A 17,147-nucleotide genomic window follows, 5' to 3' on the forward strand; every position below is an offset into this window, starting at 1 on the left:
AGGGAGACTTGGGCAAGGTGATTGGGGAGGAGACTTGGACAAGGGCAGCGTGGTGTAGTGGTTAGGGTATTGGACTAGGACCAGGGAGACCAAATCAGCACTGGGCACCAAAGCTCACTGGGTGACCTTGGGCCTGTCCCCACCTCTCAGTACTTCAAAGGGTCGTTGTGGGGATTAAAAGAGGAGAAGGAGGACATTGTATGCTACCTTGGTGTATATTTTGCTCTAGGGGGCTTATTTTGGTCAGATTCAAGTATATACACTTCCTGGTGTTGAGTTGGAATCTCCGTTCTTGTAACTTGAAGACATTGGTTTGAGTCCTGCCCTCCAGAGCAGGAGAAAACAAGCTTGCTCCATCTTCCATAGATACAATCAAGTAACACTTCTAGAGTTAACCCTAAATACATTACTTCTGGTAAATGAGCCCATGATAGCTACTGGAGGGCCAGGAAAATTTGTATCCTGGGCGTTTGAGACTTGTGCATCCCTGTACTATCTGGCGTAATGATCTCTGGAAGGCAAGCAAGTCCCGATAAGAAGTAATGACTCTCCGGTAGTTTTATGTATGTTTATTTACAAAAAGACACACCCAGAGCACTGCTTCTCACCTGCTCGCATTGATGATAGTTGGCCAGTCTGAATTTTCGCCCCTCCCACAGCAGGAAGGACGCCAAACTCCCGTCTTTCCCCTCTTGCCCTTCTGTTGCCATCTGATCTTATGCCGTCTCCTAGAACAGGGACTGAGAGGCTGTCCTTCACCCTCCCCACTGTCATTTGACAGTCTCAGACCTCTGCTTATCTGCTGGTTGCGTAGCAGCGCTCTGGCTGCCTTCCAACTCTTCCTCTTCTTGAGAACTAACAGAGTCTTCCCCAGGAAGGGGGGTTGAACTGTCCTTTCTCAACTCTGTCAGCCAGCTCTCATCTGCAGAGTCAGTTCCTCATTCACTTAGCTCAATTTCTGAGTCTAACTCTTCCCCTGTGCTCTGACACCTGAGACCAAAGGGCCACATTGGTTGTCAGATGTGAATTTTTTTCCAGCTCTTCTACCCCACTAAAAACAACAACACAATACTTGGTAAGTGTGGGTACCCTATGATGAGAAGAGTCCTGAACTCCCTCCTGGAGGAATTCCCTATTTAGGGAAGTTTTAAATGTTTGATGCTGTACTGTTTTTTTAATATTTGGTTGGGAGCCACCCAGAGTGTCTGGGGAAACCCAACCAGATGGGCGGGGTATACATAATAAATTATTATTATTATTATTATTATTATTATTATTATTATTGACTCACCAGAACCCTTCAGTGAATAAGAGAGGCTAAGCCTAAGCAAAACATGTTTACAGAAGGGAAAACAATGAGTCCTCTCAGAATCTGAATACAGATTTATGGCTTCCTTCCCCCAGCAAACTTGTATGAAGTCAATGTCATCACTGGGGGCGTGTGGGGCGCCGGAACGGATGCTAACGTTTACCTGAGCATCTATGGTGAAAGAGGAGACACCGGAGAGAGGCACTTGAAGCGCTCAGATCACCTCAACAAATTTGAGAAGAACCAGGTAAGAACCTGAGAACTCGGTGCCTAGATGCAGGTCACACGCCCAGCTAATCCAGCACTCCGAAAAGAGCCAAGAGACAAACATGACATTCTGCTCTCCTCCATCGCAGCACATCACCAAACAACAGACCTGGAGTAATATTTCAGATTTACAGCTTCTACAGATTTGTTCCCAATGAAAACTTTCTTCCCCGTACAAATAGCAGCTTTCAGGGAGCAGTTTCTCTCCCTAAGGATCTCAGCAGGAAAGAAATGAGTTAAACTCCTCCATCCCTTCCTCCTGTAACCCTGATAATTATCAGCTCCCTCCATCAGCTGCTATTTGTATTTTTTAAAATCATGCATAAAATCAGGCGGTGTGGGACGGTGCATGTAACATTGCATTCAGTTTATCTGCAATAGACCATTAAACAAACAGAGTTGGGGGCAACAGTTTGACTGCAGATGTGAACCTGCCTTAAACTGAGAGGTTTCTAAAAAAGAAAAGAAAAAAGGTTTTATAAGGCTGATTAATATTCTACAGCCTTTTAAATGTGTTTGTGGGAGGGGGGTGTTATCGTTTCGTTTTAACAATTTCTTTGGTTTTCTCCCTGGCATTTTTATCCAGTGAATTGCCCTGAAATCTTGTAATGAAGGATAGTATCTAAATAATAATAATAATAATAATAATAATAATAATAATAATAATATATGTCCTGGGACGTGGGTGGCGCTGTGGGTTAAACCACAGAGCCTAGGACTTGCCGATCAGAAGTTCGGCGGTTCGAATCCCCACGACGGGGTGAGCTCCCGTTGCTCGGTCCCAGCTCCTGCCAACCTAGCAGTTTGAAAGCACGTCAAAGTGCAAGTAGATAAATAGGTAACACTCCGGCGGGAAGGTAAACAGCGTTTCCGTGCGCTGCTCTGGTTCGCCAGAAGCGGCTTAGTCATGCTGGCCACATGACCTGGAAGCTGTACGCCGGCTCCCTCGGCCAACAAAGCGAGATGATCGCCGCAACCCCAGAGTCGGCCACGACTGGACCTAATGGTCAGGGGTCCCTTTACCTTTACCATACATACATACTCACTCTGAATAGGCACTAGGAAAACCTAATGCCTTATATCAGGCACATCCAACTCTCTAGTCAATGTGATCTACTCCCACTAAAACTGGTAGTATCTACCCATTGTCTTTGCCCAGAGTTGTTGAAAGAGAGAGGAGAGAGACCAGAGTTGTTGAGCTTTTTTTTGGGGGGGGGAGACCAGAGCTGTTAAGCTTCCCACCCCCATAAATTTTTATTATTTTCCTTACACGTTTTTTCAAACAATACATTGATCAACATATCAACCTTTTTGCTCTGCCGAGCTTGCAACTTCCCTTCTCCCCTTCAGCTGGTAAAGCTAAAGGGAAAGGGACCACTGGCCATTAGGTCCAGTCGTGGCCGACTCTGGGGTTGCGGCACTCATCTCGCTTTACTGGCCAAGGGAGCCGATGTACAGCTTCCGGGTCATGTGGCCAGCATGACTAAGCCGCTTCTGGCGAACCAGAGCAGTGCACGGAAACACCGTTTACCTTCCCGCCAGAGTGGTACCTATTTATCTACTTGCACTTTGATGTGCTTTTGAACTGCTAAGTTGGCAGGAGCAGGGACTGAGCAATGGGAGCTCACACCGTCACGGGGATTCGAACCTCCGTCCTTCTGATCGGCAAATCCTAGGCTCTGTGGTTTAACCCCCAGCGCCACCCGGGTATCCCATATCAAATCCAATCGTGCATTCTAACTCTTTACAACTTATCAACATTGTAGGATTTACTTCAGTCCTGCTAGTGTCTTTTTACAGTTATCATTTAAATCTACAATAAATTTACTCCAGTCTTTCTGGAATTTCGGATCGCCCTGGTCTCAAATCCTGCACACTCTGCCGCCGATGCAGGGAACACAACCTTTTAAAGCTGCACCAATGCGGTGATGGGACATAGCGATGAGGGCGGGGCAGATCGCGATCATGCAGGAGCGACTGGGCAATCACTTCTTTAACTACCGCAATTGACCTGGAGCACCCTGGCAATCTACCTGTTGACCGGTTGGACAGTGCAGCCTTATATCAAATGAGACCAGTGGTCCATCTACCTCAGTATTGTCTATACTGACTAACAGCACCTCTTTAGAGTTTTTAAATATACTCGGAGTCAAGAATGGATTTCATGCTCTTTATTCCGCTCATAGTAGCGAGGAATGAAATTTCCCCCTCAATATCTGCTTTATATACATTATTTACACAACGGGCCGCACGTGATTGGTTAATTCCGGGAATCTCCTGTAGGCCAATCAGGTTGCGGATTCACTTCCACCTGCAGTTGGATTGGTTGGCTCCTGTGGACCAATCATACTGCTGCATCGTTCTAGGACCAATCAGACTGCTGCATTTTGGATCCTATTGTTCTAGGACCAATCAGACTGCTGCATTTTGGATCCTATTGTTCTAGGACCAATCAGACTGCTGCATTTTGGATCCTATTGTTCTAGGACCAATCAGACTGCTGCATTTTGGATCCTATTGTTCTAGGACCAATCAGACTGCTGCATTTTGGATCTTATTGTTCTAGGACCTATCAGACTGCTGCATTCTGAATCCTATTGTTCTAGGACCAATCAGACTGCTGCATTTTCGATCCTATTGTTCTAGGACCAATCAGACTGCTGCATTTTCGATCCTATTCAACTCAGTACATAACAAGTTTCAATCCTTTTTGGAGAGGTTTGACCCTCGGACTTCCTGTGTGCAAAGCAGAGGCTGTACCCCTGAGCGCCCATCTTTCCCATAAGACTATAGGATTGCTCTGCAAGGCTGCAGTCCTATACCTATGTACCTGGGCGTAAGCCCTGTTGGTGCCAATGGAACTCACTTCTGGGTAGATATGCATAGGACTCGCCTGTGAAGCACATTTGAGATGGGGAAACTCTCAGCTCTCAAGGCACAAATCCCTTTGGGGGCATACAGAACTCCAGGGGGCTCTCTCTCTCTCTTGCTGCTTTGCAGGAGGACGTATTCACTGTTCCAGCCATTGATCTGGGAGAGCTCAAGAAGGTTCGCATCCGCCACGATAACACCGGAAGCAATCCCGCTTGGTTCCTGGAGAGGATCGAGGTCATTGACACCAACGAGGACATCACGTGAGCAGATCGATGACTGTCCCTCAGCTAAGGCAACATTCTGGGTCCTGACCAATTCACAGGGCAATTGAAATCAATTTGCAACTCCAGTTGTATATATACCATATTTTTTTTGCTCTATAAGACTCACTTTTTCCCTCCTAAAAAGTAAGGGGAAATGTGTGTGCATCTTATGAAGCGAATGCAGGCTGCGCAGCTATCCCAGAAGCCAGAACAGCAAGAGGGATTGCTGCTTTCACTGCGCAGCAATTCCTCTTGCTGTTCTGGATTCTGGGATTCAGAATATTTTTTTGCTTGTTTTCCTCCTCCAAAAACTAGGTGCGTCTTGTGGTCTGGTGTGTCTTATAGAGCGAAAAATATGGTAACTAAAATGCCCAAGGATTGCATAAGTGACACAAGGCATGGAGTTGCTGTTAGGATAAACACTACACAGAACAACCTAAAGGGGAATTTCAACAATGGGGTCCTCCTTTGCTTGGGTAGTGGTACCCTTGGGTGTTCTACAGTGTAGCCCTAAACATTTATACCAAGCCTTGATGAATTATTTTTGGCTTCCCCCAACTTCCGCTTCTGGTTTGTTTCTCCTTTCACCCACTTTGCTGCCTCTTAACAGAAAAAGCTACTAATAGCATATTTATACAATAACATCAAACCTAAAAACATAAAAAATAACAATGAATACACCATATTACTTCTCTATCTTCTACACATTTTCTAATACTAACGATGTGAATGTTTATTTAAATCCTGCCATCAAGTCTATAGACTTTCTTTGTTTCTGCAAGTATAATATAAATGGTTCCCATTCCTTTTCAAAGTCACTGTTGTCTTTTTAATCTGTCTGTCATTTTTTCCAGTTCTGCATAGTTCATCAGCTTCTCTTGCCATTGTTCTTTCGTCTTCCAATTTTGTGCAATCAACATTCTTGCTGCTGTAGTGGCATACATAAATAAAGTCCTCTTTTCTTTCGGTATATCTTGGCCTAAAATACCTAATAGAAAGGCTTCAAGCCTTGATGAATTCAATGGGGGTTACTACCAAGTAAGTGGATATGGGACTGCAGTCTTAAGAGTCCACTCCCTCCCCCAGAGATTTTCAGTACAAGACTGGGTTGCCTTTGTTCTGTGATGCCCCTATACAAAATCTAACTTCCTGACAGGCCCCATTTGCCTTCCCCCAAAACCCAGGGTCAAAAGAGGTTTGGATAAAGCAGCATCTTCAAGAACGATACATGCCTGCAGGTCAGATCAGGTAGTGTGGGGTTTGAAACCAGCCCACCTCCTTTCTCAAAATGGCTATACAAGAAAGCTAGCTGCTGGCCAGAGCTTTCGAGATGAGGGCATTTATTAATGTTATACAGTGGTACCTTGGTTCTCGAACTTAATCTGTTCCAGAAGTTTGTTCCACTCCCGAAACCGTTCAAAAACCAAGGTGCGGCTTCCGATTGGCTGCAGGAGCTTCCTGCACTCAAGCAGAAATCGCGTTGGACATTCGGCTTCCCAAAAATGTTCAGAAACTTACTTCCAGGTTCTTGGTGTTCGGGAGACGATTTGTTCGGCAGCTAGGCGTTTCGAGAACCAAGGTACCACTGTATATATTCTAAAATGGTTGTTAAGATTATCAACAATAACAAAAGCTGCGTAGATAAGATTTCCTGGATCCTGGTAATACTATCATAGGTAAATATTGGAAGGAAAATAATTTTTTTATTTAGAATGTTACCAATTAAGAGATCAGAGACAGAGATAAAGTGTTGGCAAAGTATGATTAATAAATTTTGTAATGGGGATAGGAAACCTAGAATTAATAAAAGAAGATGGTATAAACCCCAGAAAACAGGTGGACAGTGCCTCCCCAATATAAAGTTATATAGCAAATCGATTAAGATATATCATAGACTGAATAACAGAACAATGAGATTTAGAATGGTTAGAGAGTGATACACAGGAAATGAGGGAGAAGTTAGTGAATATATACGTTATGATCAAACTAAATAGGCAATGGTGGCAGGAATATTGAAAATCCCTTATTAAAAATCATCATTGAGATATGGGCGATATATAAAGGAAAATTGATACCAGTAAATTTCTCACTAACTCTGATGGTGATGATAGAAGACTTCCCAGTAAATTTTAAAAAAGGAAATTGAAAAAGAAGTGAAAGAGAAGAAAATGCTTAAAATAAAGGAATGGGTGGAGAAAATGAGGAGCAAAGAACAAATAAAAGAAGCTCTAACAGGAAGTAAAATAACTTGGTTTAACTATATACAACTGAAGCCCCACGTTGGGCAAAAGATTCCTGCATTGCAGGGGCTTGGAGTTGATGATCCTTGTGATCCCTTCCAGTTCTATAGTTCTACAATTTCTTGGTCTACTGTCCTACTGACCTGCCCCTTTAAGGTCAAGCTGGAGAATGCATAATTCACCATCAACCTTTATTACGGTCCAGAGACCCAACAAATCGTTACAAAGCAATGCACAATTCATACAGTCTACCTCCAGGTTAAACAAGCATTTCATTCAGAATATAGGGATCATTGGTTCTTGCAACCACCGATAAAAACGGCCACTGCTAATGTTCTAGCATTTGTCCGGTCTTCCAATAGGAACCTGACATACTGAGCCTCTGATTTTCCCAGGAAAGGTATCTACAAAGGTAATATCAATTCAGCCCTGGCTTGCTCATATTTTGCACAGTGCAACAAAATATACAATTAGCTACAAATCTTTACTCTTAAGTGCAGAGGGAACAGGGCGGATTGATCACAAATTGTCGGATCTAGATCTTAGCACGAAGGTGAATAAAATGGCTTTAACCATTTGCCCCTGCGATGGGTGGCAATCTGAACTCCTGCCTGCAATTTACATAAGGGGGAAAATAATTGAAGAGTATGAGAGGGTTTCCCCCTAAGCAAATTGCAGGTGCAGGGCCCCAGATGTGGACTAGGAAAGCCCCCTCACTGACTCCCTTGTTCTGGCAACTTGTGCTAAAATAGAAGGTTGCGGGGAGCACCTGCCCTTAAGGGCATTGGATATGGAGCCAGCATATTCTCAGGAGTTCAGCCTACATTCGAGTAGGACCTTGGCAGAGACACATGCCCGACTGGCATGTTCCCTCCCTCCTGGTCGATCATTCGGGAGCTTCTTAAGCTTTCTTCAGCCTGAACATCACAGCGACCGATGCCAACAGACACCGGCACACTTAGGGATCCGCAGAGTTTGCACATCTTGCGTGACAGACCTCTGCAACTCAGCATTTTGGCTAATCTACTTTATTTACATATAAACACACACAGAGCACTGCAACATGGCTCCCTCTCTCTTTAGCATCAGACAGCAAAGAGAAAAAGAACAAAGGACAATAGTCCCACTTCATGGAACACAGTAACACAAACATCCTGTCTCCGTCACTTCCCACTCTGTGGAGTCAAAACATATACCGTCATGTGAAAGACAACAATCCCATGACTGCAATCATAGATCAGGAATTCTAACACATATTGCCTAGGCCTTTAGAGTAGGATCTCAGTCTGGAGGTGGCCAAGGGGAGGTTGCTAAACTGTGCTGTTCTTGCAGTTATTATTTCCCATGCCAGAGGTGGCTGGCAGTGGAAGAAGACGACGGTCAGGTTGCCAGAGAGCTGGTCCCAGTGGACGAAGCCTTTGTGCTGAAGGATACAGACGATTCTGGGTCTCTTGCAACACTCGGCCTGGAACAGAAAGGTTTGCCACCAGCTCTTTACAATTGCGTCTGCATCACAAAGGCTGAGGTTGAGGAATGAGGAGAAAGGAGGACCAGAAATGAGGAGAGGCTTTGCATCCTCCTCGAGTGTTTTTGCTTGGCTGGAATGAGTCCTTGAACTCTGCTTGAACCCTTCTTCCTTCCTTGGATAGACAGAATTGTGTGGCCTTAAAAACTAGCTGACTGGACAAATGAAGACATCTGCAGGCAAATCTTTAATGGTTGATGTTTTCTTGTGTTTTTAATATTTTGTCGGAAGCCTCCCTGAGTGACTGAGGCAACCCAGTCAGATGGGCAACCTATGAAGAATTTTTTTAAAAAATTACAAATGTAAACACGTGTTGTTTAGCTTACTTTTGCTTCTTGCCTCGCCCACTATTGGCATGTGGCCTCCAACAGGTTGCACAGAGGGAAATGTGGCCCTTGGGGTGAAACAGGTCCCCCATCCCTATCCTAGAAGTATGACTCTACTGCGGGTCTTGGATCACTTCTATTCAATGGCTAACTCACTTCATAGAATAGTCTTGTATATGACGGGATAAGAGAGGGCATGAAATTCACCATAGCTCGGAAGTCAGCCCTTCCCAATGGAGATTTTTCTTCTTGACAGCTCAATCCACAACGTTTACCGTGACTGTGAAAACTGGGGACAAGAAACGTGGTGGGACGGATGCCAATGTCTTCATCGTCCTTTATGGCACCAAAGATGATACAGGTGGGAGCAAAAAGCCCAGCCCCAGGGCGAGATGGTGGGGTACTCATATAATTCACTGCCAGGGCTCAAGAGAATTGGCATGGAAGGTTTAGCTGCTCCTTCCAGAAAATGCTTTTTCATCGTCTCATGGCAAAATTGTTTTCTCACTGGGGCAGCCAAATCAGATTGGAGTTTCTTTTCTTGCCATGGATAGATGAACTACAGTGGTACCCTGGGTTACAGACGCTTCAGGTTACAGATGCTTCAGGTTACAGATGCTTCAGGTTACAGACGCTTCAGGTTACAGATGCTTCAGGTTACAGACTCCGCTAACCCAGAAACAGTACCTTAGGTTAAGAACTTTGCTTTAGGATGAGAACAGAAATCTTGCTCCGGCGGCATGGCAGCAGCAGGAGGCCCCATTAGCTAAAGTGGTACCTCAGGTTAAGAACAGTTTCAGGTTAAGAACGGACCTCTGGAACGATTTAAGTTCTTAACGCAAGGTACCACTGTATAAACTTTTGAGCTGTTGTGTGTGTCCAGGCCTTCTTTGGGTCTTCACCTGGAGCCTCTTGAGATTCCTTTTGGCAGCTCCATTGTGCAGTATTCAGGGCAGTTCGTGTTCTGAAATGCACCAGATCTGACTGAATTAGGGATGGACAGATCAGTCAAATTCCACTTTCACAGGTTTCATTTTAAAGCATGATTCTTCTCACCATTTCTGTGGATAGTTTTGGGTTTTTTTTAATCCATGTGAAAATCTTTCGACCCCAGACAAAGGGAATGACCTACTAATTGCAGTGACTGTACTTGCTAGCAGTAGTATAATTGCATCAAGTACTCTATCAAGTGCCTCTCTCAAGACCTCCAGCCCTACGATTGGTCAGAATAGGGGCAGGTGAGATTTCAGGTGGAGGTGTTGACATCAGGCAGGTGTCTTCGCTGTACTCTTTTTGGCATCTCCTTAAAACATTTTTGTTTAGGCAAGTCTGTCCAGACGTGTAGAATGTTGACATACCATTTATTTCCTTTTTAGCAACTGTCGGTTTTGATTATCTTTTGCATGTTTTAAAATACCTGTTCTTTTGTTGGCATCCATCCGTCTCGGCTGTTCTAACTGTTCTTTTAATTGATAATTTTAATGTTTGATTTTATATTTTTGTAAACCGTTTAGAGGTTTCCTTCTGATCAAGTGGTGCATAAAATTTTGTGGCGTAAAAATAATGGGACGAGGAATGATTTTACCTCCAAATCATTTATTCATCCAAATTATATCCTGCCTTTAAGAATACAAATCCTTCCAAGAAAATTTACAAGTAACATCCAAATACATTCAAACATACACACAAACACATTATTATTACTATTAATATTTATAAAATTTATATACCACCCATCATCCGAAGATCTCAGTGTGGTTCACAAGATAAAAATAAACTAAATGAACAATAAAGCATATAACAAGTTATCAGGATCTTTCCCACAGGGCAGTTAATGGCAGATGGCCCTGAGGTAGAGAAGAAGGTTGATTTGGAACAGGGTTTACCATTGTATTTCTCTTCCAAATCCCTAAGGACAAAGGGTTGTCACTAGCTAAGTGTGACCATTATGCTCATTTGCCTTCAGAAGCAGGAAAGCTCTGCTGGTTGAAAAACAATTGCCTCTGGTCTATTTTTTGGGTATCCTGCAATGTGTTTAAGTTTTTACTCTGCTAACTATACATTGGAATATACTGTGGATCAATATTGAGTAGAAGTTCAATGACTCAACAAGGATGCCCAGTGGCTACTGCTTTGGCATATGCCCATATACATCAACCGCTGGCGCCAGCATCCTATGCCCTTTTAAAATGTGGCTCTTTTGGGGGAGGAGGAGTGTTATTGCGTTGTTGTTTTTATTTTGATCTTTTCTGGGTTTAGGGCGGTATATAAATTCAATAAATACTAATAATAATCCTTTCCACCCCCCTCTCTGAATTAAAACAAAACAGGGACGATTGGCCTGAAGGCTTCTAAGACGAACAAGAACAAATTCGAGCGAGGAAAGATTGATGTGTTCACGGTGGAATGTGTGGACCTCGGAGACCTAAAAAAAATTAAGATTGGCCACGATAACACAGGTATGTTGGCTTGAATGTACAAAATTGTTCAAACAAGCTCTAGAGAATTATCACTCAGTTAATTGGTGACACAGGTCAACTTGACCCTAGACAACTTCTAGGATGGTCCCAAGCTTACATGATCATGGGGGCTTCCTCTAGCCATTGATATGATGGTTCATCACCTTTCCTAATTTGCATATTTTAGAGGCTACCGCCCACACACTTCCGCTGTGCTTTTCTGCTTGTGTGGTGGCACCTTGGTAAAACCACTTTTTACCTGTCTGTAGCAGAGTTTTCCCCGGAGGCAGAGGACAAGAACAGGAGTCATACTCAAATTCACAGTCAAGAGCTTCTTTATCGCTTGACTGGTTCCACAAGCATTTCTGTTACTATTACAAAGTTATTTACCGTACTTTTCGCTCTATAGGACGCACCAGACGATAAGACGCACCTAGTTTTGTGGGGAGGAAAACAAGAAAAAAAATATTCTGAATCCCAGAAGCCAGAACAGCAAGAGGGATCTGGCTTCTGGGATACCGTGTGGCTGTTCTGGCTTCTGGGATAACTGTGCCAAGCCTCTTCAGGGCAGCTGGACGAAGGCTCCCCCTGCCCGGAAGAGGCTGCGTGGGGCTAAGGCAGAAGCCAGGACAGCAAGAGGGATCACTATGTAGCGATCCCTCTTGCTGTCCTGGCTTATAGGATAGCCGCACGCAGCCTTTCTTGGGGAGCGGGATGAAGGCTCCCCCTGCCCGAAGAGGCTGTGTGCGGCTAAGGCAGAAGCCAGGACAGACACGTCACTGAAGGGGCGCTGTGCAGTTCTCCTTCTCTGCGCAGTGCAGAGAAGAGGCAAAGGAGAGGCGCTGCGCAGAGAGGGAGAACTGCACAGCGCCCCTTCAAGTGAAGCTGGAGAAGGAACAGAAGGAGTCCCTTCTGTTCCTCCTCTGGCTTTGCAGGACAGGCGCCTCGTTGAAGGGGCGCTGCGCAGCCCTCCCTATCTGCGCAGCGCCATTCACTCCATAAGATGCACTCACATCTCCTCTTAATAGTAGGAAAAAGGTGCGTCTTATGGAGCGAAAAATACAGTACATCCCTTCTCCATCTCTCCAGCACGGTATAATCTCAGTCCAGTAATTAACAATCCTGACACAGCAACACTCACAGTATCAGCAGCACACATTGTCTTACTTCCAACCTTGTTGGCAGCGTGCGTGCTGACAGCGTGTGCATGTGTGCTTTCCTCGTGAGGAAATTGCAGCCCGCAACTTCCTCCCTTTATTTGCACCACCGGCTGACACCAATCAAGCCTCGAGTGCCACTGCTACTCACTAAAGAAAATTCTGGAACCCTCTTTAAAGCTTCCATGAAATTTTATCTGTTTCTTAAACAATGTTGTCTTAACAGCATAGAGCTCTTTAAAGGTAGGAATATTTCCCTAATTCCCAGGTGGCTCCAAAGGCAAGTGAAGCAAAGGGGACACCTTTCTTGCCAGTCATACATGTGGAAAGGATCTAGGGGTCTTCGTAGACCACAAGCTAAACATGAGTCAACAGTGTGATGCAACAGCAAAAAAAAGCTAATGCTTTTCTCGGCTGCATCAACAGAAGTATAATGCACAGATCAAGGGTGGTAATAGTACAGTGGTAAAGGTAAAGGTAAAGGGACCCCTGACCATTAGGTCCAGTCGTGACCGACTCTGGGATTGCGGCGCTCATCTCGCTTTATTGCCAAAGGAGCCGGTGTACAGCTTCCGGGTCATGTGGCCAGCATGACTAAGCCACTTCTGGAGAACCAGAGCGACACCGTTTACCTTCCCGCCGGAGCAGTACCTATTTATCTACTTGCACTTTGATGTGCTTTCGAACTGCTAGGTTGGCAGGAGCAGGGACTGAACAACGGGAGCTCACCCCGTCGCAGGGATTCGAACCGCCAACCTTCTGATCGGCAAGTCCTAGGCTCTATGGTTTAACCCAAAGCGCCACCTGCGTCCCAACAGTACAGTAGTACCTCGGGTTAAGTACTTAATTCATTCTGGAGGTCTGTTCTTAACCTGAAGTACCACTTTAGCTAATGGGGCCTCCAGCTGCCACTGCGCCTCCAGAGCACGATTTCTGTTCTCATCCTGAAGCAAAGTTCTTAACGCGAGGTACTATTTCTGGGTTAGTGGAGTCTGTAACCTGAAGCGTATGTAACCTGAAGCGTCTGTAACCTGAGGTACCACTGTGCTGTGTGATCAGACCACACCTGGAATACTGTCTCCTGTTTCTCTGCAGGTAAAGCTCAAGGTTGGTTCTTGGAATGGGTAGAAGTGGATGCCCCATGCCTGGGGCTGTGTCTTGTGTTCCCTTGTGGCCGTTGGCTGGATAAATCAGAAGATGATGGAGCCATTGAAAGAGTTCTCTTCCCTGCAACCCTACAGACCAGGACATATGTCCCATGTGAGTAGTGCTGCTTGCCAGAATATTTGGTGTGTTTTTAAATGATGATTTTTTTTAATGGTGTGGAATCCCCTAGGTTGTGGAATTACAGTGGTACTTCGCAAGACGAATGCCTTGCAAGACAAAAAACTCGCAAGACGAAAGGGTTTTTTGTTTTTTTAGCTGCTTCGCAAGACGAATTTCCCTATGGGCTTGCTTTGCAAGATGGAAACGTCTTGCAAGTTTGTTTCCTTTTTCTTAAAACCGTTAATACAGTTGCGACTTGACTTCGAGGAGCAACTCATAGCACACGGTGTGGTAGCCTTTTTTGAGGTTTTTGAAGACTTTGGTGATTTTTGAAGCTTTTCCAAAACTTTCCCGAAACCGTGCTTCGCAAGACGAAAAAAATCGCAAGACGACAAAACTCGCGGAACGAATTACTTTCGTCTTGCGAGGCACCACTGTATGTCCCTGCGTGGAATCCCCTAGGTTGTGGAATTATGTCCCTGCAGAGGTGTGTCTGGCTTCTTCATGATGTACCTCTTCACTCTGGCCTTTGAGACATGAGAGGCGTGTTTTCAGGACCCAACCTATTATTGGAAATGTCATATGTTTTAAGAGTTTTTATTTCAGCCCTGCCAGGGAGGAATGGCAAACTAAGCTGGTGGACTATGCAGAAATGGCAAAGCCAACTGGAAAGCTCAGGAACCGAGAGGACAAAAACTTTAAAAAAGAATGGGGAAAATTTGTAATTTATTTAAGAGACCGTTGCAAGCAGATGAAAACATTGGCAGGATTTTAATCTCAATTGTAACAAATATTATGGACAATATGGATTGATATAAAATAGAGATTGTAGAATAATATGCAGTTGTAAATGTTGACAAAGCCACTTCCGAGCTAGGGAGGAGGTGGGGTTGCGGGCTTCACGCCCCTTCACCGCGCTCGCGGGGGCTGGCTCCAGCCCTCGCGATAGCAGGGAATCCTCTTTCCCGTGCCGCAGCTGACCTGGTTTTCCCTCCCTTCCCAACCTTTAGGCTAGGTTCTTTGACGTTGCTATGGACTTTGGTTGGTCTCCGTCAAGGGGCCTGGTAGGAATTTTCCCAACTGGCAGCATGGCACCAGCCACTTGATTTTCGCCTACCTCGTAGCAAACCGTCACAACTCCACAGTATTGGCGGTTAGGCATTGGTGGGGGTACTGTTTATTATGCAGATGAAGGGGGGAGGAGCGCCATCACCTTCCCCCAAACAAAAGGGTAGTACGGTAAAGGATTCCGGGGGGCGTGGCCTTGTCCTAAGCCTATGGAGGTGTGGGCCCATGGCACGCCTCCGCATGGTGACCCCGGGGGGAGGTCCTAGTTGACATGCCTCAGCAGGACTCCTCCCACTGGTGGTTAACCCTTACTGGTCTTCAAGCCGGTTAGTTGTTAGGACCAATGCCTAAGCCAATACCGCTCAATTCCTGTAATCAATAAAAGTTGTGGCCTAATTTGACCCATTAACTCGAATTATTGTGTCCCGTGTCTTTATTTCTATGGGGGGAGGCGGGAACTCGCCACACAATAGGACCCGTGGGGAGGGGAGTCTTGAGATTCAGAGTAATCTCTACATATGGATAAGCATTTGGATTGTTATAATTTTATATTTGTGAAATCAAATAAAAATGATTTCATAGAAAAAGACATGCAGAAGACTACACTGTTAGGAGAGGGAGGTTTAAAAATGGACATTGGCAGAAAGATGAAGTACATTTTGATATGCAGAAATTCATTTATCTGAAAAATTTATAAGCCACAATAAGAAGGCTTTCCTAGTACAAGTAAAATTATAGATACAACAATAAATTAAATATTACAATAAAATGCATTAAACATAAAAGAGTTTTTAATTCTGGAAAATGCTGGTGAAGAGCGGATCATACATTTAACAATGACAACTCATTTTGCCCGCTGTTTATCTTCTTCCTCGCCTGGTGCAGTTGTTCCCTACGAGGTCACTGTTTACACAAGTGATATTTTTGGAGCTGGGACTGATGCAGACGTCTTCATTGTCCTGTATGGAGCTGATGGGGTTTGCACTCGCCAGAAATCCTTGTGCCAAAACAAGAGGGAGCGAAGAATGTTCTTTGAGAGGAACACCGTGAATCAGTTCATTGTTGAGGTAACCTAAGAGATGCCGTAGCTGTTCGCCTTCCCGCAGTCCAAATTTCAAGATCTGATGACTCATCCTTCGCTCTCAGAATTATCCTGTGAATTACATTTACATACATTTACTTAATAATTTACAGTATTCATGGGTTGTATCCAACGAAGTCATCACATTATCACAAGGACTTCCACCTGTGCAATTGAATATCCTCCCCCACTATCAAATCAGCTATGGGGTTTCCCCCCCACAACCGTCCAGTGATTTGGGGGCAGGGAGCATGCAGAAGAGGGAGAGAAAGTCTTGTTGCACTAGCAGACACATCCTTGCACTAACAAGAGAGCCTCATTAAATAAAATCTCTTTTCCCCCCTACGTAATTTGGATTTTTTTGGGAGGGGAGGAGAGAAGGGTAATGGCCCTACACTCTTTCCATGGCAAAGAGACGGATTATCTATCCATGAATGTGGAGAAGGGGGGTACAAACATGGAAAAGTATTGCAGAATTGATTCCAGTAAATTAATTTGCGAACAAAAGCACCACATCCCCTGAATTGCTTGCAGTCCATTCCACCTTTGTGGCATTCGAAAGCTAAAGATGAAATAAAATAGACATCTAGGCCAACTGCTCTTTTATCCAGATTTTGTTTTGTTTTGTTTTTTTACTGAGGGATCAAATAGTTCTGCCGTTAATTCTTTCCTGTTTGATCCTCGCATGGCCTTGAGCACTTTAGAATTCCTTTGGACTAACGCAAAACTGTTCCTAAACCTTATTTTTACATGTTTTGAGGTTGATGTTTTATACTGGCAGAAGACAGTTAGTGAGTGGGGAGAGGGGAATAAGAGCAAAATGTTGCATGCTGTCAACTGTTTCTGAGAATCTGTAATAAGTTCAATAGACCTTGAAAACAATTCCGGGATTCCTGATCATCCAAGGGCTGTGAAATGCCTTTTTTTAAAAAAAAGAAAAGAAAAAAGAAGTCGTAGTTTTACTGCTGGATCTGCTTTGTATTCTGCAGATAGCATCCTGAAAGCATTTAAGAAACTGTTATCAGCCACACTTTCAGGAGGTGATTTGATGGCAGTGTGGAAAGTGCTTGAATAAATATACCATTTTGTTGTTGTTGTTTTTCGTTGGCTTCCTCCATGCCTCTCTTTAAAAGCACACGTAGCATTTCTTTACAAAGGAAGGCAATTTATTTGGCATGAGCAGAAGGGGAGGGGGAGAATAATTGCTCTCCTTCTAATGTTAAATGTTTTTCAGATAAATAGAGATTTTAATCATTTTTGTTCGAAAGGAGAGATGGATAGCACCATCATGGTTGGTCTGGAGAATGTTGGT

The 17,147-nt window shown here is 44.4% G+C and overlaps 1 protein-coding gene across 1 annotated transcript in view; it reads left to right on the plus strand.

The window, feature by feature from the left end:
* Positions 1-17,147, plus strand: part of LOXHD1 (lipoxygenase homology PLAT domains 1) — a 184,802-nt gene that overhangs the window by 99,704 nt on the left and 67,951 nt on the right. The window contains exons 20-26 of the mRNA XM_028749019.2: positions 1,405-1,556; positions 4,577-4,710; positions 8,286-8,431; positions 9,061-9,165; positions 11,135-11,263; positions 13,516-13,680; positions 15,640-15,821. Coding sequence (XP_028604852.2) covers positions 1,405-1,556; positions 4,577-4,710; positions 8,286-8,431; positions 9,061-9,165; positions 11,135-11,263; positions 13,516-13,680; positions 15,640-15,821 — 1,013 coding nt within the window. The remainder of the gene's footprint in view (positions 1-1,404; positions 1,557-4,576; positions 4,711-8,285; positions 8,432-9,060; positions 9,166-11,134; positions 11,264-13,515; positions 13,681-15,639; positions 15,822-17,147) is intronic.

This window comes from Podarcis muralis, chromosome 11 (genome assembly GCF_964188315.1).
Source record: "Podarcis muralis chromosome 11, rPodMur119.hap1.1, whole genome shotgun sequence".
NCBI lineage: Eukaryota > Metazoa > Chordata > Lepidosauria > Squamata > Lacertidae > Podarcis > Podarcis muralis.